This window comes from Alosa alosa, chromosome 20, assembly GCF_017589495.1.
Source record: "Alosa alosa isolate M-15738 ecotype Scorff River chromosome 20, AALO_Geno_1.1, whole genome shotgun sequence".
In the NCBI taxonomy this organism is placed as follows: Eukaryota; Metazoa; Chordata; class Actinopteri; order Clupeiformes; family Clupeidae; genus Alosa; species Alosa alosa.
Window position 1 is genome coordinate 23,876,386 of NC_063208.1, and position 25,429 is coordinate 23,901,814.

At 44.6% G+C, this 25,429-nt stretch overlaps 1 protein-coding gene across 2 annotated transcripts in view; it reads left to right on the forward strand.

Annotated features, from left to right (window-relative positions):
- The first annotated feature begins 2,895 nt into the window (after window positions 1-2,895).
- rapgef5a (Rap guanine nucleotide exchange factor (GEF) 5a) overlaps window positions 2,896-25,429 on the forward strand; it is a 71,932-nt gene continuing 49,398 nt past the window's right edge. Inside the window, exons 1-5 of one of the 2 annotated variants that reach the window (XM_048229411.1) lie at window positions 2,896-3,343; window positions 14,652-14,702; window positions 16,858-16,964; window positions 20,214-20,335; window positions 21,660-21,822. In XM_048229411.1, the coding sequence (XP_048085368.1) occupies window positions 3,188-3,343; window positions 14,652-14,702; window positions 16,858-16,964; window positions 20,214-20,335; window positions 21,660-21,822 (599 nt within the window). In that variant the 5' untranslated portion in view covers window positions 2,896-3,187. The remainder of the gene's footprint in view (window positions 3,344-14,651; window positions 14,703-16,857; window positions 16,965-20,213; window positions 20,336-21,659; window positions 21,823-25,429) is intronic. The other variant, XM_048229412.1, reaches the window with a different exon arrangement.

The following is a 25,429-nucleotide window of genomic DNA, read 5'->3' on the forward strand; positions in this document are numbered from 1 at the left end:
GCAATACAACTGGAAATGATTACAACGCCAGCCCTCCTGCTCTCTTTGTACTGAGAAATAGAAGATTAATGATCTTTATTTGTTCAACCCTTCATTGGGGGACACCAGCTCTGCCGCTGTAGAACAGACAAGGCGCTCTGACAGCAGGTGTTCCTTTGATTGGACAATGTTCAGGTCAGCAGGGGACTAACCAGCAGAGGGTTGGGTGGGGTGGGTGCGCTCTGAGAGACGCAGGCAGTGAGTGTGTGTGTGTGTGTGTGTGTGTGTGTGTGGAGGGCAGGGGGCAACCAGCATTTAAGCTACAAACCATTTCCAACCTGCCATGCATTATTAAGCAGCCATCTCCGCCTGGCAGGGGCATGTGATGTGTGTTAATAGGAAAGCACCCTTGGGCTGTGCAGGCGGACAAGACCCTAGAACCAAAGCAACGCTTATACGCCACATCTAAAGCTCCAGCAAATAGGCTACTGTGTGTGTGTGCGTGTATGCGTGTGTGAGAAAGAGAGAGAGAGAGAGAGAAAGAAAGAAAAAAAAGAGAAAGATTGTATGTGTGTGTATCTGTGTGAGTAAGTGTGCATTTGTATTTTTATGTGTATGTAAGTCTGCACACTGTCTGTGTGTGTGTGTGCGTGTGTGTGTGTGTGTGTGTGTGTGTGTGTGTGTGTGTGTGTGTGTGTGTGTGTGTGTGTGTGTGTGTGTGTGCGGGAGAAAGGCTGCACAAAATCTAAAACTCTGCTGCTGTCGTCCCATTAAGTCATTTAAATGTCATCCTCAGTCACACAAAGCAGTCCTGAAGCCTTGGCCACATCAGAGAAAATTCAAATAAGGCCAACCCCTCCCCCATTCCCTACACTTCCCAGGTCCCTGCAGCCCCGCCCGTGAAAGACAACACCACCGGCAGGGAGACGTTATCCACCTCATATCACAAGCGCAGTCCTTCAAAGGTGTAAACTAACACCACACTCAGGCAAGTCTTTGTGGCCACTGGCTGGTAGAGCCCACTGTTGCTCAATGCCCCACAGTTGAAGCGTTGGAAGCTTTGGAGACAAAGACAAAGTATTCTATCATCACCTGTGCTGTAGACACGTGTGTGTGTGTGTGTGTGTGTGTGTGTGTGTGTGTGTGTGTGTGTGTGTGTGTGTGTGTCTGTCTGTCTGTGTCTGTCTGTGTGTGTGTCTGTGTGTGTGTGTGTGTCTGTGTGTGTGTGTGTGTGTGTGTGTGTGTGTGTGTGTGTGTTATAGGAAGCATTTTTATTTTATTATTCAGAAAATTTGATTCCTAATGAAACTTGACTTGTAAAGTGGAACCAAATAATGTATATAAAATGTGTGTGTGTGTGTGTGTGTGTGTTGTGTGTGTGTGTGTGTGTGTGTTGAAATTGTTACTGTGCAAACTCTCCAAAGTTCAAAGTCCTGTAGCCATTTATTTGAGAGCTATACATCCTACTTGTCACTCTGTCAACATTACCCTAAAGTAATTTACAGTGCGGGTTGAGCTGAGAAACAGAGATCAAGGCATCCTATCCCATCCAGCAGCTTTTTCCAGAAGTTTAAAAGTGCCCATTCTCATTGGATGATACCTGTGCGCTGAATCTCAAGGCATGGCTGTATATAACAATAGCAATGCAGAGAAAGGCTCTATAGACAAGGTGACTGTTTGCTAAACACAGTCATTGTTTGGCAGCCGTAGAAAAGGACAAAGAAAGCGGTTGCACCTGCCTCACAACATAATGTCTCCCCTCCCCCCAGAACATTGGCAGAAAGTATATGTGATTAAAACGTAAATCCTCAAGTTAACATTGTAACACACATATATTTACACTAATTATATTATGGTTTGTATATTTATGTTTTTTGTTTATTTTCATTATTGGTATTTTATAATGTATCAAGATTATTGTTATTATTGCTATGTTTGCTTAATGTAGGCTTACCAACTTTTAAAGATCTGTTTACTGTTCATTTTAACTGTTGTAATGTTCATATTTTATAAGTCGCTTTGGACAAAATTTTCTGCTAAATACAGTAACCATAACCATAACCATGTATAGCGTATGTAGGTAAATCAAATACACAAGCATGTATCAATTATTTGAAATAAGTTTAAATATATCTTTGGGAGGACATTACCAACAACAAAAGAAGTGTGAAGGCACAGTACTGAGACCCACATTTCATTTTGCCCATTACTCAGTGGCTGTAATGCACTGACAACAGTGGAAATGGATATCATGGTCATGATCAGTGGCAAACAAATTATCTTGTGGACATAACGTCCTTTCCCCGCAAAAGCAGAAATATATCCATAGAAGGATATGCTCAGGTCAGGTGACCTGTCCATAGTCATTGTGGAGAGGCTCATATTAATGGTATGGGATATCTGTATTGATGTTAGTTCAGTAGGCCATTGGTAATGTTATTGTTACAAAAGCACCCACTGTTTAACTAAAACATTTTAAAACCCCTGGTTAGGTTAGATTACTGGGACTGGTTTCTGGAATGCAGACCCCGCAACTTTCTCATTTTTGTTTTAAAAAGTTGTGCAAAATGGGGCAAAGGCATTCCTGTCTTTTCTGAGTAGGGATACGTGCAGAATTTCAATATTCTGTAAAATGCAAGGACAGGTGCTGTCAACAACAAAGGTGAGTCTTGCCCGACAGGTAGGCTTTATAAACAAAGCGGCCATATGTCGTGGGGGCCACGAAACTAGGGCTAACTTTAGCCACGCAACGGTGATCATGCTGAGTGGTGTCGTTGCCTTGTTCTACTGTCGACACCAGTTCGAGCGAATTCCCCACCGAGGGTCTAGGTGGAAGTGATGCAGTGATGTTTCCGCACCTGTGAGTGACTGGCCGGTGCCACCTCCCCCTCTCCTCGCCTACACTTGTCCCCAAGCTTTAATGCACACTTACATTCTAGTACACACGCTCATGGCCGAGCGAAAGCGTGAGCGGTAGAGAGAGTGAGAGAAAGAGAGAGAGGGAGACAGAAAAACTGATAGTAGGTTACTACGGAGGAGGAAAACGCAAAGCGCTGGGTGGAGCAGCGTCGTCGCGTGTTGCTGCGGGAACTCGTTCGGTTGAACGCGCGGTACATTGCAGATGCAAATAACGTCGAGCACAGAAGGCGAACGGGGGTAATGGTGATCCCAAACGGGTGTGTGTGAGAGAGACAGCTCCGGTAGGGATATGGAGGAATCCGAGAGCGTCCCCTCCGCACCAGAGGACGGACTCCTGGCTACCTGGCGCTGGAACAGAAACGCAAGGGAACAGGTTCAGTTGAAGCAAAAGATCAAAGATCTACCTGGCTTGTTGAAACACGGACTGCATTTGAGGAAGAAAAGTGTGAGTAGACTATCCTACATTATAGTCAAACGTGTCTGTCCTCATCGAGGTTAATGATTATTTGCGTTAAAGGGGAGAGACTGTGGATATGTTGCCACTGCCGCCCCAATGAGGTTCCTCTGCCACGGCTTGTTTATCGAAGACGCACGGTAGTAAATGTATAATTGGATTAATGTGGACAGATATGACTTAAACGGGATACCCTTGTTGTTTATAGATACATTCTGTGACGGCCTTTATTTATGAATCGTATTTTTCTGTTGTCATTGATAATGGGAAAATTCAGCGTATTTTTTATGTCATGGTATCTAAGGCAACAGGATCCTTCTTCAGCCCACTCACACCTGGCATGATCATAGCCTTACCAACTTAGCTGTCGTACAGGCTACCATGTCACGGCCCTAAAACACATATAGCCTAACTACCCTTTAATGGCATCGTTCCAGTAAATGATCATCAGACCATGGACAGATGTATTTCTGAATTAAGAAGTCATTCAAAGGCTGCAGCGATGACCGGTTGAAGCTCGTTTGGTTTGAGCGAGGGAATGGTAGCCTATTTTTGCATACAGACATCATTATGAAGGCGTTGGAGTCAATGACACGTTTTCTCTCGAGATGGATGTGTCAAAACAAGTATAAAAAAGACAGTAGGCCGCCGCCTAGGCTACTGACATTGTGATCAGGGCCTGCATTACCCTGTAATTCGGGGGATGACGTTCATTAGCAGGGGAGAACCTACTCTTCCTGTGGACATTGGTGCACTCAGGCAAGGATAACTGCCTCTAAAAGCAAAGGCACTACATCTTTCCAAGGACATGCACTGTACCACACCCCCCACACACACACACACACACACTCTCTCTCTCTCAAATTCAAATTCAAGCTGCTTTATTTGCATGACTGTATGAACAGTGTTGCCAAAGCTATTGTTACATACAACATAACACACATAACATTCTCACACTGTTTTTTTTAAATTGCCCTTGCACCAGAAATGCAGAGTTAGACCCATTTTAATGGAAAGGTCATATGTAATGTAAGCATCTAAAAGCAGGTGAACGGCACAACGCAGAAGACCTGTATGTTTTTTGTATGGTCCTTCCTCGTGTGCTTTTCTGGCTCCGTGCTACATGTCTGCCAAGCAGATTGTCTCCCCCTCAGCAATTTAGCACTTAACTACCAGAGCAGGGACTCTCTCTCTTTCTTTCTCCCTCCAAAATGGTGTCACGGAGCAGTGCCGCGACTTTGAACTAGAATCTGTTGTTGGCTGTTTACATTCACAGCAAATGTAATGGCCTTCATGGTAGTCACTGAGAGGAATTGTGTATCATACAAACACTGTGTTTAGATAAACAGGCAAGCTGTCGTGGTTTGGAATTAATTTGGCAGTTATTTCTTGTTTTATTGGTGCCTGTTTTTAAACAATAATTCGGAGGCGTGAAGCATATCTGTCGAGACTTGCCTGTCTTAATCAGCATATATTTGGATTGTGCTTTGAAAGCACAGATTAGGTGAAGCTGAAACTAACTGATGTGATGACCTGTTACACTCATGGAATGTGTCAATATGGCTGAGTGAGAACCCTGAGGAGGAGCTCTGGAGTCTGAGATTAGAACTCTGTGAAGGGTCTCTACATCCGCTGTTTAGAATGTTGTGGAATATCAATCCAGTTCAATTCATTGTGTACTTTCTTGGCATTACCTCTTCCCATTGCACAATATTGTCAGAGCATTATTACCTCTAACTTTTGTCATTAGAACTTTGTGGTAGGCCTAGATCTTCAAATTCTACCATTAGAACTTTGTGGTAGATCTTTCAAATTCTACCATTAGAACTTTGTGGGAGATCTCTTAATTATGATGTAAGTGGAGAAGTTCACACTGAAAGACTGCAAGACAAAAAAATTAAGGTATTTTTATCTTTAAATACAGAAGCATGAGCTCAGAATCTCTTAATTCTACCATTAGACCTTTGTGGAAGACCTCTAAATTCTCTCTTAGGACTCTTTGGAAGATTACTGAATTCTATCTTTCAAACTTTGTGGAATAGCTCTACATTGTGACATTGGGTTTTTATGGAAGAGCTCGAGGGGGAAGATGAAAATGCCTGCAAGGGGACTATTGCTCTCTTTTGTTGGAGACGTGCCACTGATCTTTTTTTTTTTCACTACCCCGGCTGTCCTCTAAAGAGGTAGGCAAATCTAGCTGTGTTTTTAAGGATTAGCTGTGGGAAGGAAGAGGGATGCAGAGGAGAGGGGGAGAGGAGAGAGGAAAAAGGAAGGAGAGGAGGAGGTGGCGATGATGGAGGAGGACACCGTCGTCAGCCAGCTGTGGGCTTTAGCCCGCCATGCGTGAGGATTAGGTGGAGAGACACACAAACGATGCTCAGACGCCCCTGACATCCAAACACTCTCTGTGGGAGAGGTTGGAGGGAGCAGCTTTAGCTCACGGTGGATATGAAAGCGCATGTGTGTGTCTGTGTGTCTGTGTGTCTGTGTGTCTGTGTGTCTGTGTGTCTGTGTGTGTGTGTGTGTGTGTGTGTGTGTGTGGGTCAGGTTTGGAGTTTGAAGTGCTGTCTCAGTGCTGATGATGAGGATGATGACTGTGGCGGAGGCAGTGCATTAGCTCATCTTCCTCCTCTGCTCTTAATCTCCCCGCGTGCCACGTGCTATCTGCAAAAAGCCTACAGAAGCCCCTGCTGTGTGTGCATCTGAGCAGCTTGTAGGGTGAAATCTTGTCAGACAGAGCCTTGCAAAATTATTTTCAACCCCCCTCCACCTCAATAGTCCACCCAACATCACTCCACCCGCCTCTACCCGAGATGTGCACTGTGGGTCTTGTGATGAGGTGCACATTTTCTCTCTCTCTCTATCTCACTGTCTCTTTCTCTCTCTCTCTCGCTCTTTTTCTCTTTCTCTCTGTCTCATTCACACACACACACATAAAATGTTCTTTCTCTCTCTCTTCCTCCCTCCATCTCTCCCTCTCTCTCTCTCTCTTTCTCATATGGGGTTCTTGAGAAGAATGCTGGGCCGGCGCGGACATGATGGACCGTCCTCTCTGCTCCTCTCTTATCTCTCCGCTTGCAGCTCATCTCATTTTGGTCATCTTCTCCTCTCCTCTCCGCTCCTCTCTGCACCTCTCTGCTCCTCTCTGCTCCTCTCCGCTCCTCTTGGTCTCCATCTCCGTCCCTCCGTCTCTTCCAGTTCTGTGCTGCCCCCTGCACCAGCCATGCATATCACACATGATTTATCTCGGGGGTAAAACGGAAAAGGGTCTTATGAAGTGTCTGTCATGACTTGAAGCGTGTTCATCATCTCCCCTATCAGGTCAAAGGAGTCCTCGGCAGGGCTGGCTTAATGAGGGCTTATTCTGCCGTCAACGTAGTTCTGCTTGCGTCCTAGGTTGGTGTCAGTCGGCTTTGACTTCATCAGTTCAGCAGGTCAGAGAAGATTAATAGGATTTCATTTTTTGAATGAAATTATTAGCTGAAGAATCACTTAATGTGGCTTCCATGAAAGTGTGTGTATTAATGAACTGGGTTGACTCTTGTTATTTCTACTATGTAATACTACCACTGTCGTTTTTGTCTTCAGCTAAAATGGTGTGTGTTAAAGCAAAGAGATCTTGTAGTCTTGTATACTTATAGCAGATTTTGGCTCACAAGGATATATTTTTTTCCGAATCAAAAAGAGGTGACACTGACACAAGACTTTTGCTTATGAATATGAATTTCAACTCTTTCTTTCTTCCATCCCTCCCTCTTTCTTCCATCTCTCCCTTTTTTCTCTCTCTCTCTTCCCCTCTTTCTCTGTTTTCCGTCCCTGAACATCTGTTCTTGGCCAGGCCCATATTTCAACGTAGAACAAAATCCTCTGAGACTGGTCAGGGTCTCACTCGGCACGATTCGGGATGCTGGGTCCGTGCTAGTAAATGGCACAGATTTCAGCAAATATGGCAATTCATATGAAATATATGAATTCATAGGATTTAATATTTGTAGTTATTGTGTAAGTTTACACAGTATAATGCAATTTGAATGCATCATATAAGTGACATAGAAACCTTGCATTGCAGAAAACCTTCACCTAGTGAGTTCATGCACTGGCATATGAGGCTTTATTTTATTTATTTATATGTTTTATTTTGTTATCCATGTAACCTATCTTTCCCCAAATCCCATTTGGACGCAGTGCCACAAACGGAGATTAAATAACAATAGCCTCTTTGGTAATCCTCACCTGTATTTGCACACCGCACTGTGTGTGTGTGTGTGTGTGTCTGTGTGTGTCTGTGTGTGTCTGTGTGTGTCTGTGTGTGTGTGTGTGTGTGTGTGTGTGTGCGTGTGTGTGTGTGCGTGTGTGTGTGTATGCGTGAGAGAGAGACAGACAGACAGACAGAGAGAGAGACAGACAGACAGACAGACAGACAGACAGACAGAGAGAGAGAGAGAGAGACAGACAGAGAGAGAGAGACAGACAGACAGAGAGACAGACAAGAGAGAGAGAGACAGAGAGAGATTTTGTGCAAGTTTTAAACTTGCACAGGGATATTGGAGCTTTAGTGTATGTGGGGTGTGCATGGTAATTTAAGTGCATGCATGTCTCTGTGTGTGTGTGTGTGTGTGTGTGTGTGTGTGTGTGTGCTTGCGTGCATGTAAATGAACTGAGACAGAGCCTGTTTGATGTCTCCATCTTGCCACGGCAGATTTACCCCGGGAGGAGAGACGCGAGTCGTGTTGAGCTCTGTGTGTATGTGTGTGTGTGTGTGAGAGAGAGTGATTGTGTGTGTGTGAGAGAGAATGAGGGAATGTGTGTAGATGTTTGTGTATGTATGACCATATTATGCATGTGCTGTTCTGAAGTGTGTGTGTGTGTGTGTGTGTGTGTGTGTGTGTGTGTGTGTGTGCGAGCAAGCAAGCATGAGAGAGCGTGTGGCGCTACAGAGCTGAACCACGCTGAGCACTCTAATCTGGGAGTAATCCATTTCTGCCAGATAATGACCCACACACAGTCACACACTCGCAGCAAACAGGGCTGCCCTCCCTGCCTGTGCTTTGAAGTCTTCACGTAGATAAACGCATCGCCTGTCTCTCTATCACTTGCGCTCTCTCTCTCTCTCTCTCTCCCTCACTCTATCTTGTGGGCCCTCTGTCTTCTTCTCTCCTCTCTGTCTCTCTATTCCACTCCTTCTCCCTCACTGCCTCGCTCCATCTTTCTCTTCCTCTCTACTTCTCTCTCTTCCCTCCATCCTTATCTCTCTTATACTCCAGTTTCTCTCATGTCACGTTCTCTCACTTGACTCTTTTTTTCTCTCTTTCTTTGCCTTCTCTCCCTCTCACCCTTCTCTTTTCTTTCTCTCTCTCTCTCCACCCCTTTTCTCTGTTTATCTGTTCTCTTATCCTCCCTTGTGTGTTTGTCACTTCCTATTTTCCTCTCCTCTGCCGACTCCCACTCTCTTCTCATCTTCCAAACATTGTTGTTGTTCTTCTGTTCCCCGTCCACCTTTATTCCGTCCTTTTTATATCCTCCTTTCCATTTCTCTCACCGTCACTGATCCTCAACTCGCTTTTTTTTTTTGCTCTCTCTCCCCCTCCCTCCCTCCCTCCCCATCTCTCTCTTTCTCTTTCCCTCTCTGTCTTTTCCCCTCTGTTTCTAGCTCTCTCTCTTCCTCCCTCTCTTTCTCTCCATCCTTGCTCTCTTCTACTCTCTCCCTCCCTCTCTCTTCCTCCCTTCTCTCTCTCTCCCTCCCTCTCTCTTCCTCCCCTCTGTCTCTCCCCCCCCCCCTCTCTCTAGCATATCAAATAAATGTCCTTCACTGTAGCTACTGCAGTGGCCGATGGAGCCGCTGGGAGGAGGAGGCAGATGACAGACAGACACAGCCATATTTAGAGAGTAAAAGAGAGAGAGAACGAAGGAATAGAAGGTGAAAATGGAAAGAAAAGAGACTGACACAGATATGAAGATAGAGAAATACAGTGATCAACTATATGTATATGTTAATGAGAATGGTATTTAGCAGACAGTTTTTGTCATTTTATTTTATTATTGCAATGCATTTATATTGTAATGCAAACATTTTCCCCTTGATGAACAATTTTTTGTTATTTTATTATATTGATGTATAATTTATATTTCATGATTTAGCAATATTATACTTTTGCTATTGTATTACTGTTGTACAGTCATGCCAATAACACAATGAAGCTTATTGAATTGAAAGAAATTGAATTGATTTGAGATTGAGAGAGGGAATAGGGAAAGAGAGGGTGGGTGAGAGAGAGAGAGAGAGAGAGAGAGAGAAGTCAGCAGTCAGCTCCCTCCAGCTCTGAGGCTCTCTGACGGAGTGCCTTGTCTTTGGTCTCTGCTGAGAGGAACAGCTGCCCAATTTAACAGGATTCAGGGAGCTGCCCCCTGCTGGAGAGGAGAGGCCTCCATGCTGAGTGTTTCTGCTCCCAGGGGAGAGGGGGGGTAGAGAAATCGAAGGATAGAAAAAAGATGGAGAAAGGGATGTAGAGCGATAGTGAGGGAAAGAGATTGAGGGAGAGAGGAGGAAGGAAGAGAGATTGAAGGACAGGGAAAGAGAGGGATGAACAGAGAGGGGGGAGGGAGAGCGACAGATAAAGCAAGGGAGGATATGGATGAGGGAGAGAGAGAGATTGAAGGATGGAAGGAGAGGGACAGATAGAGGGATAAAAAGATAGGAAGGGAAGAGAGAATGACAGATAGAGGGCTATAGGAAAGGAGATGGAGATGGAGGGAGGGAGATTAAGAGCTGGTGGAGGTGGCAGAGATGAGGAGGAATAAACAGGGGTAGGAGGAAGAGGAAGAGGAGGCGGACAGGGATGAATGAGTGTGGCGCAGACGCAGGGGAATGTGAGAAGCCGTATGGGAAGCCATGCAGGACAGAAATACTGGAACACTGGAAATACTGGAACCACATACTGAATTTGCATGTCCACACTACTGAAACACTCACACACAGACTCACTGCTCTGCTCTGAAATGCCACATCACTGAAACACTCACCAGACACTTGTGCTATACCTCGGAAATGCGTAGACACACACATACATTCACCACTTTGCTATATCTCTGAAACACTCACACACACATACATTCACCACTTTGCTATATCTCTGAAACACTCACACACACATACATTCACCACTTTGCTATATCTCTGAAACACTCACACACACATACATTTGCCACTTGTGCTATATTTCTGAAACACTCACACACACATCCAGTTATTACATGCTTCACACAACTCCAGTGAGACAATTTCCAGTTGGAGAGAGAGACGATTTTCAGTGGAAGACAGAGGTGATCATTGGGGGAGGGAGGGAGAGACGATTTTCAGAGGGAGATAAACTCTCTTCTCTTCTCCTCCTTTCTCTTCTTTTCTCTACTCTTCCCATCTTTTCTTATTTCCTCTCCTCCTTTCTCTTCTACTCCTCCCCTCCTTTCTCTTCTCTGAGCCTGCCGTGGCCTGCATCACTGTTCTTGTAAAGATGCAAGCACTCTCTCACATACACACACCACACACATACATACATACATGCATACATACACACTCTCTTTCTCTCATACAGCCACATACTCTCTCTCTCTCTCTTACTCACTCACTCCCTCTCCCACACACTTACACAGTTATCTCCATGCTCGAGTGCACTCTGTGCTCCACTTCTCTCCCAGCCCAAACACTGTCGGCAGTAGTCTACCCCCTGGAAAAACCCGCCTCATACATTACAGCACTCCAAAATCAATATTCCGCATCAGACCCAGCCGGTCCCACTCACTTCTTGTAGACAGACAACAATACTCACATTCAGCCAAAACACCCACATACAGCCAGGACCGGAAAGACGGACTGTCTCGCGTCTGTCATGCTGAACTGAACCCCCCCACCCACACACACACACACACACACACACACACACAGTACAGCAACTTTGTAAATGAGTTCATGTCCTTGTATGTGAGATCTCCTCTCTTATCCCATGTGTATATATGTGTGTCCCACGGGTGTCTGTCACTTGGTGTGGCGTGTGTGTGGGTACACGTTGGGCCTGACAGAATGGTGCTAATGAATGCGTGGGATTTCCGTGTGTGTGTGTGTGTGTGTGTCTTTTCTTACTTTTACTTTTTGACGTTTTGCCAATGGCACAAGGGAACAGTAAGAGGATTAAGGCGAGTTTTGCGGGTCTGAAAACGGTGAGGAGGAATCTAAGTAGTGCTTCCTCCTCCTCCTCCTCCTCCACCTCCGCCACCACCACCACGTACCCATCAGTCATCCGACACGCTCCTCTGAGCCTCGCCGCTCGTACCCATGATCTCTCTAGTATACGCTGTCGGAGAGACGCCCTCACTCTCCGGCACGCATCGGTCCCCGACCTGGCGCCGATCTGGACATGCCAGATAACCAGATATGCTCCTTTGAGTTTCGCCGCTCATAACAGTCATGAGGAGAGATGACTATCACTGTGTATCATGTCTGAGGATATAGAGGAGGTTTCTACTGTAATTCTGTTTAGTAGAGGAGTGTGGTATGTAAAAAAGTTGAAGCTCCGCAGTTAATGTGCATTACAATACAGGCAGGTGGAGACTTTGAGGAGCGTGTGTGTGTGTGTGTGTGTGTGTCTCATACCTGTCCCATCACAACCTCTGGGCAACCATAATTATTTCATTTCTGCCTTAGTCAGGATGAGCTGGCAGGTGTGTGTGTGAGCCCATCATTGGTCTCCTGTGTGTCTCAATTGTGTCAGTATCACCCCATAGAGAGCATCAGAACTCCACATCAGGTCTGACCCTGGCTCGGAGCAGATTTGGCACTGATATGGCACCAATCTGGCAGGACACGTTCCAGATAGGGGCCAGATCAGCATCACAGTTTGCACCTGCTATCTGATACCAGTGTGCCTGATTAGCATCCGTCTGCCCAGTCTCACCTTTTTATTCTGCTGATGATTCACCAGGCAAGTTCCTGGTTGATGCTTGTGGATGGCGTCACTGCTAGAGGCCACGACATTCAAACACAACAGTCAAGCGAAGTGCAACTGGAATTCAAAATGGCTCCATTCATTCGCCGTCAGGGGACTAGGGTGATGGGAAGTCGTTCTGCAAGCACACTTCGCAGGAATTGAGCATTGCGGCACTTTGAAATCTATGCTCTCTGACTGACAGCTAAGTATTGTGTGGCTTGTGGTTGCAAGATAAGGTGATTTGAGTAACAGATGGTTTGAATTCTGATTTCAAAAGGTACTCAGGGCCAGTTTACTCAGCATTCTTTTGTAGGCGTTCATTACATCTGATACCTATTCTTTAGGAGGCCTAGATCACAGTTTAGGGACCTGCACTACTGCACCACTCCATGGTCTTAATCAACCAGTTCCTCCTCATTCAGTTGACCAAGGACACCAGCTTTTCCAATACATTGACTTATTTGTGGCAGCCCACCACAATATCAACATTGACCACCACACAATGATTTTCCAGGTTGTACTAAATTGTGCTTAAATCTGGTTAGCATCATAACCACGCTGAGCTAATTTGTTAAAAACTGTTGCATTCAAGTTAATTCTGCAAACCAACCACCACAAATGGAATTAAATTCTGTGGGAAACATTGGACACTGTAACCTTCTCATGAGTTCAAGTTTATTGGAGCAAGTAGAGAGTTTTGTGACTTCATGGCAGTTGAGCGCAGAGACGATGGGTGACCCACTTCCTGCGCCGGGCTGTTGGGCCGATATCTGGGAGACGGTGTGTACGTTATGCAGACAGGAAGAGGCAGCGGAGCGCTGCACGTTGTGTAGCGGAACTGCTGAGCGACTCCGTAGTAGCGATAACGAAGATCACTCTTCTAGTTCTAGATCTGCCTAATGATTCCTCTCCTCTCCTCACACTCGCTCGCTTGCTTGGCACTGAAGGCTAATTTAACAGTTTAGCATCAGTAACTCTCTCTCTCTCTCTCTCTGTCCCCTTCAGAACCAGGCCGCAGCCGATCGCCTTCTATAACAGCACCGCAACTCTGTTAGTCTGGACGCAAGTTGATGTTTGTGAGACTAGTTTTTTGACCTCTTTGTTTCCCAAAGTACAGGCAAAGTTCAGTATTCATTGAGTTGGTTCTTAGATTCTGAAGTAGGCCTACCTACACAAGGCTAGACTTCAGTCATTTTCATTCACATTGACGTCACATTGCTGCTTCGCGACAGCGCGAAATATGGTAGCCTACATATTTGAAGATGTAGAGGTTCTACCCTACTTCTATGTGGTATGATTACTGTTTGAGATCTAGTCTAGTTTAGGAGGTAGACTCACTATTGATATAGCATTATTAGCCTACATGAGGAGTAATGAGGAAGAGAGGTTGCTGTCATTGTGTAGTACATCTGAAGATGTAGAGGGCCTTTCGTAATTCTGTATATTAGAGAAGATGGATTCTATGCTAATGCTGTGTTGTACGGAAAGAAGAAGCTCCACAGTTAATATGCATTGAAGTGGAGATTTTGACAATGAAGCTGTGTATTATAGATGAGGAGCAAGAGCCTCTGCAGTCATGCTGTGTGTGTGAGTGTTTTTGTGTGTGTGTGTGTGTGTGTGTGTGTGTGTGTGAGTTATATGTGAGCTTGCAGCGAGCCTCTCCACAGTGGTGTAATGGGAAATAATGTGGTGGACTGCACGCTGGGAGATGAGGTGTTTGATCAGAGCTCTGTCAGACGAGGATTCACTGAGTTCATGCAAATGCACCCTCCTCTCCGAGCAGCAGGGCAGGGCAGACACTGGGAGCTCCCTCTGCCATATATTAGCACGACTTCACATTCACTCTTCACCATTTTGTGTCATTTTGCACCATTGTTCGCACTTGCGGAATAATCATGCTTAATTTCACATAGATGTTTTTTAAATTGATTGAATGATTATAAGGTATGACGTTTCATACATATTATTGATATATTTCATACTGTATTGATTTATACAGTATGAAATACACATTACATTTAATATGCAATATTATATGATGAATAGGCTTAGACAATATTACGGGTAATATACATCTGAGATATATATATATATATATATATATATATATGAAATTCTTCAGATTTTAAATTTTCTTTGTTCATGACTGTTAAAAGTGTGATAGGTGAGATGAAGATCTGTGTCCTGTTGGCATGAGTGTGTGTGTGTTTGTGTTTGCTCTGGCTTGCATGGCGGCAGTATCTCCTCTTAAAGGCCTGTCCTGCTGTTTGTTTTAGACGCCATTATGACCTTGTTTGTTTTTATTGATTGTGTCTTGGCAGCAGTCACCTGACACCATCCCTGGACCGAGCGCTGGACTCCCCCGACAAAAGGTAGGGAAATCCATAACCACACACCCACACACACACACACACACACACACACATACACACACACTTTCTGGTCTTGGGTAGAGACACCTGTGCCCTGAATACACAAAGCAATGACTGCATTTTTGGCACATCCCCACAAACATGTGCAGCTATGACATCATGCAGTGCACACACAAAGACACACACTCCCACACACACACACCAATATTCATCACTGCAACCAGATTACAATTCTCTTTCGCTGTGTGTGTTTGTGTGTGTGTATCTGTATCTGTATGATTCAGAGAAAAGTATATAGAAAGAGTGAGCAAGTGAATAGATTTTAAAAGAGTGCGTGTGCGTGTGTGTGTGTGCTGCTGCATGCACATGTGTGTATGCATGCTTAATCAGAGGTCCCTGAGGAAGGCCCTGAAGCACAAAGGGGCTTGTGATGTTAATCGGTACTCTTCATGTTGATGAGGCCTCCTCTCGTCTCCTTTCCTCTCCTCTCTTCTCTTCTCCTACCCTTCCCTCCTCAGCCCTCTCTTCTTCCTCCTTCTCCTCCTCCTCTTTTTCCTTGTGCGATCCGAGCTCCTCTGTTTATCATAATGGGGAGCACGCGTCTCCAAAGCCCCCCCGTAATCCCTCTAACATGCCGGAGCTGTTAAGGAGCAGTGCCCAAGCCGGCTAAACGCCCGGCTCGTGTTACACGTTTTTGCTAACCGCTGTGCCTCAGGGATGGCGTAGATTACAACAGCCAAGAGGAGGAAAAATTGCTTTGTGAAACAATTAAGCTTAATTGTTTTCTTTTTTTTTTTTGGAGCAAGCTGTAATGTCTCCCCAGGTGATTTACAAGACTGATGTGATTTTCTGTGATTTGGCTCAGGAGAGACGGCACTTGTTGTGAGTCTCTTCCTGACTCTTCTGTATTTGTCTGTGTAAAGCTATAAGCAGTGCTGTATAATGCATAGACCTCATGTATTTGAAACGGTTCAAGGTGGTACATCAAGCTGCACAGAAGGTCCATTTTTTTGACACAAGAGCAAAAATGGCATTTTAATACGATTTGGTTGGAGCAGGCAGCTTTTGCCCTGTTTCTGTCAAAACATGTGCCATGCCTCTTAAATGTCTTCAATTAAACCTGATTGTTTCTCAGCAAATGTATTGAACTATTTATAGTTATTATATTACATAATTTAAGAAGCCTAGTTATGTTGCTGCAAATTAGTAGCCAGTGCTGAACATATTGTCAGTGGCTGGATGTATGTTCTCTCTCTCTCTCTCTCTCTCTCTCTCTCTCTCTCTCTCTCTCTCTCTCTCTCTCTCACTTTATCTATCTTGCTTTCTTTCTTTCTCTCTCTCTCTGTCTCTTTTTTCTTTATCCATCTCTCTTTCTCTCTTTCTTCATTTCTCTCTCTCTTTCTCTCTCTCTCTTGCATGTTAGACTCCAGAAAAATATGTCTCCACGTGTTTGACAACTCCTCCAGCAGCGCTAATGTCATGTTGGAGAGCTGAGTCACATAGGCAGATTTATTAGTCGACTACTGGTGAAAAGAAAGAGTGCGGAGGAAGACAGGAAGTCAGAACAAGAGCGATAAACGGGAAGAAGGGGGAAATTCCAGACGCTCTTTCCTGAAGTTGCTGTTTGATAGGACAACCTGTGGGATGACATTATTTGTTATGCAAAATAAGCTATTTTTAATTATTATAATTTGTCGGGGAGATTGCTATGAAATCATCCTGTGTTTTATGTAAACAGGTGTGTGTACGTGCACTGTGGTGGTGCATGTCATGTTTCATAACGTGTGTGTAACAGAACCACAGATGTACAGTAACACACATGAAACTGCTTCTGTGTGCTTCAGGCTTGAGATTATGTATCCTCCTACCCCACAGCCAAAAAGAGAACTCATTCAAATTGTATGCAAACAGACACACACACACACACACACACACACACACACACAGACAAGGTCACAGCCAGCCTAAAACAAACACATGGCAGACAAAGAAGAACAGACTCTCACAGACACACTCACTCGCAGATAAACACAAATACACACACACACACACACACACACACACACACTCACACAGGGATCATGACTAACATCTGTTGGTGTGATTTAACACACACACACAGGTATGTGACAAACATCTGTGTGTGTTGTGTCAGACGTGTTCCCAGAGTTTCCCGTGTGCGGGCCGAGCGCTGAGGAATGCCTTCCTGTCCCATGGACCCTACCCGGCCAAAGACAAGATCCACCTGGCGCGCATCATCAGGTCAGGCCTTCTACGTGTGTGTGTGTGTGTGATAGATATTTTGTTTAGACTTTTATCTTTGTCTGTTTGTGTGTCACATTTATTTTGGAATCATCAGGCTAGGCCTTGTGTGTGTGTGTGTGTGTGTGTGTGTGTGTGTGTGTGTGATATTTTACATTACATTACATTACATTTAGCAGACACTTCTTGACCAAAGTGACTTACATAAGTCAGCTATATTACAAGGGATTACATTGTCCCTGGAACAACTTGGGGTTAAGTGGCTTGCTCAAGCTGGGAATTGAACCAACAACTTTCATGGCTACTGCACGCTAGCCTACTGCACGCTAGCCCAGCTCCTAAACCACTACACTACCACCTTCATTGTCTGTTTGTGTCACATATTTCTTTAGAATAATCACACTATGTCTCTCTCTCTCTCTCTCTCTCTCTCTCTCTCTCTCCCCTTTTTTTTTTCTTTCTTTCTCACTCTTTCTGTATGTATAGAAACTAATTATTGTGATTTTATCTCAGTGCTCTTCAGTACTTCAGAGAGAAAGGGAGAGAAACAAATATTGTGTTTTTCTGTCAGGGGGTCTGTTATTTATAGATTTATTTCTGTGTTTTTATATGTGTGTGTGTGTGTGTGTGTGTGTGTGTGTGTGTTTATAGATTTATCGTGTGTCTGTTCATTTATTTATTTTTAGCGCTGGCTTTTATCTGCGCCTGATGAAAGACCGCCATGTACCTTACCAGACAGTCAAGTGAATGGACTATTGATTTCTGAGTGCCTTTGTTGTGTGACTCTGTGTCTGTGACCCTGTGTGTGTGTGTGTGTGTGTGTGTGTGCCACAATAAGATCCTGTTCAGCTCAGGTAGAATTAGTGTTGGACCATGTTTGGAGTGGAGTGTGTGTGTGTGTATCTGTCTTACTGACTGTAGTGTGGGGGTGTGGGGCTATCAGGGTAGGTGAATGCTTGTTTGTGTATGTGTGAGCGTGTTTTTGTGGTTATGTGTGTTTGTGCCTTTGAGGTTTTATATGTGCATATGTAGGGTTTTTGTGTGTGTGTGTGTGTGTGTGTATCCAGTATCTGTCCCACGTCTGATTGTAGTGTGGGGTGTGGGGCCATGCGGTGTAGGTGAATGCTTGTTTGTGTATGTGTGGGGCTATCAGGCGAACGGCCTTATTGTTATGTGTTTGTGCCTTTGAGGTTTTATATGTGCATATGTAGGGTTTGTGTGTGTGTGTGTGTGTGTGTGTGTGTGTGTGTGTGTGTGTGTGTATGCTGGGGGGTGTTAGCTGAGTCATCACACCCTCGGTATCTGCTGTGATCTATGGCTCTCGGCCAGTCTGCAACTCCCACTGGAATGACACCACCCACAGCCAATCAGAAGGGATCTGTATCCTGAGGGGAAGTACTTGGGGAGACATGGAAATAGTAGAATGGAGGGTGAAGAATGAAAAAAAATATATGTAAAAAGTAGTACAATGAAAAAAATATGCTGAAAGTGTGAAATGGAGAAAGTGAGAGTCAATGAATGAATGAATTAGGGAGAAGGAGACTGAGCAAGGTGTGTGCGTGTGCGCGTGTGTGTATAGGGGCTGAGTGTATGGTATGTACTGTTATAAGACCCATAGGTGTGGTTAGGAGCACAAACACTGACACAGAGCCAACCTCACACGTGTCCCGCTCAGTGGACACTTGACACGTACAGTCACACTGCAGTATTAACAGTCTTCTTGTTGCTGTTTATCTCTCTTTACCTGTGTGTGAGTGTGTGTGTGAGTGTGTGTTTCTAGGAAAGGACTTCATACTGGAGTTATTCTGTGTCAGTGTGTTTGTCGGTGATGTGTTTGTCCAGCTATAAGTAACTTTCTATAAGTGTGTGTACAGTCGGTTTTAAGTAAGTCCTGCATATTAGGTGAACTTGCTGAGGGTGTGTGTGTGTGTGTGTGTGCGGATGTGAAATGTGTGTTTTCCTCTTCAGGATCCGATGGCTTAATCATGCAGTTATTGTTTGAGCAGGGTGTTTGTCCAGACGTGTCTGTGTAATACCACGGTATACCACGTGTGAGTTTCTTCGTGGTGTTTCAAGGAGGCCTGTCCAGTCATTCACAAGCTGTGTGTGTGTGTGTGTGTGTGTGTGTGTGTTTGTTTTAAGATGAGCTGCAAGGTTGTCACTGTGTGTTTGTACTCTCACACATGTGTGTATAATGTGTTTGAAAAATGTGTGTGTTTGTAATATGTTTGTCTCTTCAGGATGAGTTATGTGCAGTGTAAGTGAGGTGTAGACCAATGCTGTTTCAGGTGTTTGAGTAGTGTGTCTGTGTGTCTATTTGTGTGTGTGTGTAATGTCTTAATGTATGTGTGTTACTCTTCAGGAGCAGCTACAGTATGTGGGTATTGGAGAGCAGTGTGTGTGTGTGGTGTCTTAATGTTAGTGTGTCTATGTGTGTGTTTGTGTATGTGTAATGTCTTGATTTATGTGTGTTTCTTATCAGGAGGAGCTACGATCTCTTTTTTTCTAATTTCCCTTCCTACCCGAAACCTGCTGGGGGGCCTGATCTGGAGGAGCTGTGTGTGTGTGTGTGTGTGCGCGCATGTGCGTGTGTGTAATGTCTTGATGTGTATGTGTGTTTCGTACTGTATCAGGAAAAACTACAATATGTGGGTAGAGTAGAGTAGTTGAAGAGTAGTATATGTGTGATGTACTAACGTGTGTGTGTGTATTTCTCTTCAGGAGGAGCTATGTGGGAGCAGTGTTTGTGATGACTTAACTACCCTAAACGTGTGTGTGTGTGTGTGTGTGTGTGTGTGTGTGTGTGTGTGTGTGTGTGTGTGTGTGTGTGTTATTCCTCAGGAGGAGCTATGTGGGTGTGGAGTAGTGTGTACGATGTCCTAATGTGTGTGTGTATTTTTCTTAAATAGGCATTATGTGGTTGTGGAGTAGTGTTTGTGTGATTTCCTAATGTGTGTGTTTTTGTGTTTCTCTTCATGAGGAGCTATGTGGGTGTGGAGTAGCGTGTGTGTGATGTCCTAATGTGTGTGTGATGTCCTAATGTGTGTGTGATGTCCTAATATGTGTGTGTGTGATTTCCTAACGTGTGTGTGTGTATTTCTCTTAAGGAGGAGCTATGTGGGTGTGGAGTAGCGTCTGTGTGATGTCCTAATGTGTGTGTGAGTGTGTGATGTCCTAATGTGTGTGTGATGTCCTAATATGTGTGTGTGTGTGATGTCCTAACGTGTGTGTTTGTGTATTTCTCTCCAGGAGGAGCTATGTGGGTGTGGAGCTGGTGCAGTGGCTGCTGGAGCAGTGTGTGTTTGTGCAGTGCAGGATGATGGGAGCCAGGATCTGGCAGGTGCTGCTGGAGCTGGGCATCCTGCACTCAGGTACACCCCCCCCCTCCTCTCCTCTCTCTGTCTCTTTTACTCTCTCTCTCCCTCTCTCTGCCTCTCCCCTATCCTGCTCTTCCTTTCTGTCTCTCTCACTCTCTCTATCTCTCTGCCTCTGCCCTTCTCCTGCTGTCCCTTTTTCTCCTTCTCTCTGTCTCTCTCTCTCTCCCCTCCCTCACCCATACCTCTATACATCACCTCTTTATTAGCCATTACATTGTGCTGCTGGTGCAGCTCTGCTGGGAAGGTACAGAAGGTTCATTCTCTTCAAATCTGCTGCAGGTGCAAAACTCTGACTGTAATGACCTAGTCGTCCGCATAACCGGAAGTGACATCACACGATGGCGTTGCAAGGCAAAGCTGTGAAAGCAAACAGCTGGCGAAAATCAGTGTTTTGCATGTCCTTGTTACAATTCCAAAACATTCCAAAACATTGTTGTGCAAGTGGTACTAATAATAATGTGCAACCAGGTGTTGATAGCTTTTTGTTATGGAATAGTCAAGCCATGGCTATGATCAGACGGAGAGCTCAGTTTACATTTTTTTTAATTTTTAAAATTAAAGAATTAGTAAATTCTTTTTTTTAAAGAATAAGTAAAGAATTTAAGTAAAGAATTTAATCGGAATGAAATCTGATTGTTTGTTTGCATGTAACTGCACTGAATCTATGAATGTGTGACTGGTCCGAAGCCATTCCATAGATTTTCTCTGTTCGTGTTTTAAGGAAATGGTTTACATTGCATCACCCCACACAGTCAGTCAGTGAGTAGGTCAAACTCAGGGAATTGACTCCCTCTCAACCATCTTTAACCAAAGTAGATGGCTTGTGTTCTTTGACTGGATCAGTGGCTCCGATGACCCCTTTAGTATTGATGTCAAGTTGAGTTGAGAAATGAGAAATGACACTGATGATTCTCCACGGAGAGGACGTGATTGAATCGGAGGTGAAATTGGGTTAAGAGGAGAATCAAAAAGATTGGCCATGTGATTGCCTCACCTGGTAAACAACCAAGCCAGACAAACTCAATCACCCAACGACCGATATGGTCATACAAGATTCAGACCAACTCAGTCGCCACCGGTGTGATACTGCAGTGCTATCTCTGATCAATGGAACCATGTAGCAGCAACACGATTCCCTGTCCAATATGGATCAATGAAACAACAGAGATCAATGGTCTTGCATCAGTTTGATAACCTCTTCATCAGCAATACAATACAATACTTTTCTCAATATGGCCTGTTTTGAATGACCTGTGTGTGTGTGGTGTGTGTGTGTGTGTGTGTGTGTGTGTGTGTGTGTGTGTGTGTTGACCCGCAGTGGACCAGCGTGTGGTGTTTGAGGACTCGAACACCTACTACCAGTTCTCCTTTGAAGAGTGTGAGGCGCAGGGCTGCGAGTTCCGTAATGAGGAAGAGTGGCAGAATGGCGTCAGACTCCTCACGCAGCTCGTGCCCTACGTGCAGTTCCGCGTCGTCAGCCCGTGAGTACACACACACACACACACACACACACACACAGCCTCTTTGTAATATACGTATGCTTTGTCTTCAGTCATTTGTGGCTATGTCTCATGTTTGTCTGTTGATACTGTCATGTTTGTCTGTTGATGCTTTATGTCCTACATGTATGTCTACATGTCGGTCTATTGATGCTGCATGTCTTTACATTACATTACATTACATTTGGCTGACGCTTTTTAACCAAAGCGACTAACAACATGTCTTAAATGTATGTATTGTTTCTGTCCTTAAATGAGCTGCCCAGGGATGCAAAAAGAAATTCAGCACAAACTGACAAATAAAGTTGTATCGTATCGGCATAAAGATTTTGTGTAGACCTCAACACGCTCACCTATGTGACACCTGCAAGTGTACACTGAATTGCTACTCATGCACACAGTAAATAAAAGCGAGCTGGGAATGGACACGTGTCGTGCTGCACCCATACTGATTTGCTTGCTGCTCTGTTGTTAATATGATATTGCTCGAGATACTTTTGAAAATGAATAACTACACCATGGTTTAGCAGTCATAAGAAAACATAGGAGTAACATAACATAAGAGTGAGCACGACTGATATGTGTGTCGCTCAAGCCTTCAGCTCTGCACCAGTTTTCTGGGTTTCACTTCTGTCACTACTGAGACACACTGGCCTCAAATTTCACACACTTCACACACTTTAGTCACACACTGCTGTCCTGGAAGGGGAGGGGAGGATGGGAGGGGTAGCGAGAGCCAAGCATTGGCCCGGTGTTAGCGGTGTAGCACGGCGGATCTGGGTCAGCGGGTGTAGCGAGTGACTGCATGGAAAGGCACACACGCGGTCAGAGAGGCACGTTTGCGCTGGCATGTCGCGATGGAGTCCCGCTTTGGCTGACCCCCACCGGTCCCAAGTTGAATGTGTGCTTTGCTGGTGCAGGAACTCCCTGCCGAGCCACAGGGGATGATGAGGGGAGAGAGAGGGGGGAGAGAGAGAGGAGGGGAGAGAGAGGGGGTAGAGAGAGAGAGTAGGATAGATAGATATATAGAGGAGAGAGAAGGAGGACAGAGAGAGAGATATAGAGAACAATAATGGGAAAGAGAGAGGAAAAGAAGGATAGATTTAGAGACAACGGGAGATTGAGAGAGAGAGAAAGGATGATTTATTGAGAGAGGAAGAGAGGGATATATTGAGAGAGGAAGAGATATATATGACGAGGGAGGAACAAAAGTGAGTGACAGAGAGAAAAGGAAGACTGAGAGATTGGAGGAGGAGAGTATGTGGGGAAAGAGATGAGTCAGATAGAGATGCTGTTTTACATGTCACATTTCCATTGAGCTGTGAGAACGAGTGACAGAAAAAAGAAAGGAAGAAAGAAAGAAAAAAAGGCTGGAAAGGAAAAAGATCAAATGAGAGGCATGTACGGTACATGGAGAGAATGTCAAAGCAAGTAACAGTGAAGGACAGGTGGGGAAAAAAAATAACACTGAGATAAAAATCCATAAACAGATCTAATATGAACTGAAAATCAGTGAGTCTTATACATTAATAACATTAGTAAATTAGTACATTACATAAATAAATAAATACAGATGAATAAAAGATGAGCAGAAGGTATGCTGCAGAAAATGTTTTGCACATCTTTAATCCCTGTAGGATCTCTGACAGGAAGGAACTGGATCTTCTTATCAAAACAAAGCCATCTGTCCAGAGCATTGTGTTTGGTCACGTGACCGATCACATGAACGCTTTGACCTGTAGTCCACCTTTTTTCCTGCTTCTGTCCTGCTAGTGACACCTTGGCCTGGACACACACTCTACCATCACAGCAGGACACGTGTAGTGCACACACACGGACACACACACACACACACGCACACACATGCAGGCACAGACATGAAGGCACATGCAAACTACAAAGACGTGAATAATCTTCATTTCTTTTTCATTTTTTGGTGTAATCCTATTTCTTTCTCAAAACCTCTTCCCAGAGACAAGCCAAGACTTACAGAGATGGCTTTAAACAGATTGTTTGTCTGTCTGTTTTTTTACTGTTTGTGTGATTTGTCTGTCTGTTTTTTTACTGTTTGTGTGATTTGTCTGTCTGTTTTTTTACTGTTTGTGTGATTTGTCTGTCTGTTTTTTTACTGTTTGTGTGATTTGTCTGTCTGTTTTTTTACTGTTTGTGTGATTTGTCTGTCTGTTTTTTTACTGTTTGTGTGATTTGTCTGTCTGTTTTCTTTTCATCTGCCTCTGCCTTTGTTCCCTTTCATCTGCTCCATTCCACAGTGTTCTCTCTCTCTCTCTCTCTCTCTCTCTCTCTCTCTCTCTCTTTCTCTTTCTTTCCTTTCCATCTATCTGGGCATGGTTCTGCTCTCTTTCTGCATCTTCTCTCTCTCTCTCTCTCTCTCTCTCTCTCTTTCTTTCCTTTCCATCTATCTGGGCATGGTTCTGCTCTCTTTCTGCATCTTCTCTCTCTCTCCCTCCCTCTCTCCATCTTTCCTGTACCATGTCATTCTGTTTCTCTTTCTCCGCCTGCCCCATACCATCTCATTCCTTCTCCCTCCATCTTGTCAGTCTCCCAGTCTGTCTGTTTTTTTACTGTTTGTGTGATTTGTCTGTCTGTTTTTTTACTGTTTGTGTGATTTGTCTGTCTGTTTTTTTACTGTTTGTGTGATTTGTCTGTCTGTTTTTTTACTGTTTGTGTGATTTGTCTGTCTGTTTTTTTACTGTTTGTGTGATTTGTCTGTCTGTTTTTTTACTGTTTGTGTGATTTGTCTGTCTGTTTTTTTACTGTTTGTGTGATTTGTCTGTCTGTTTTCTTTTCATCTGCCTCTGCCTTTGTTCCCTTTCATCTGCTCCATTCCACAGTGTTCTCTCTCTCTCTCTTTCTCTTTCTTTCCTTTCCATCTATCTGGGCATGGTTCTGCTCTCTTTCTGCATCTTCTCTCTCTCTCCCTCCCTCTCTCCATCTTTCCTGTACCATGTCATTCTGTTTCTCTTTCTCCGTCTGCCCATACCATCTCATTCCTCTCTCTCTTTCTCTTTCTTTCCTTTCCATCTATCTGGGCATGGTTCTGCTCTCTTTCTGCATCTTCTCTCTCTCTCTCTCTCTCTCCCTTTCTCTCGCTCTCTCCTCTCCTCTCCTATCCTCTCTTTCTCTCTCTCTCTTTCTTTTCTTTCCTTTCCATCTATCTGGGCATGGTTCTGTTCTCTTTTCTGCATCTTCCTCTCTCTCCTCTCTCTCTCATCCCCCTCTCCCTCTCCCTCCCTCTCTGGTGCTCTTTGAATCCTCCACCGGTCCCTCCCCGCCTCGTCGGCCCTGCTGCTGCTGCTGCTGCTGCTGTCGAGTGGGAAATTAGCCCGTGCCCACGAGGGAGCCCAGGGAGTGGGCAGAGTAGCTGAATCAGAAGCACAGCCGCGGCCCACGGTTCCCGAGTTCACCATGCTCGCCTCGGGCTGCCTGGGCCACCAGCCTCTGTCTGCCCCTCGTCCTCTCAGTCTCATTCTGTTTCCCTCTCTCCATCTTTCCTGTACCATGTCATTCTGTTTCTCTTTCTCCGTCTGCCCCATACCATCTCATTCCGCTTCTCCCTCCATCTTGTCAG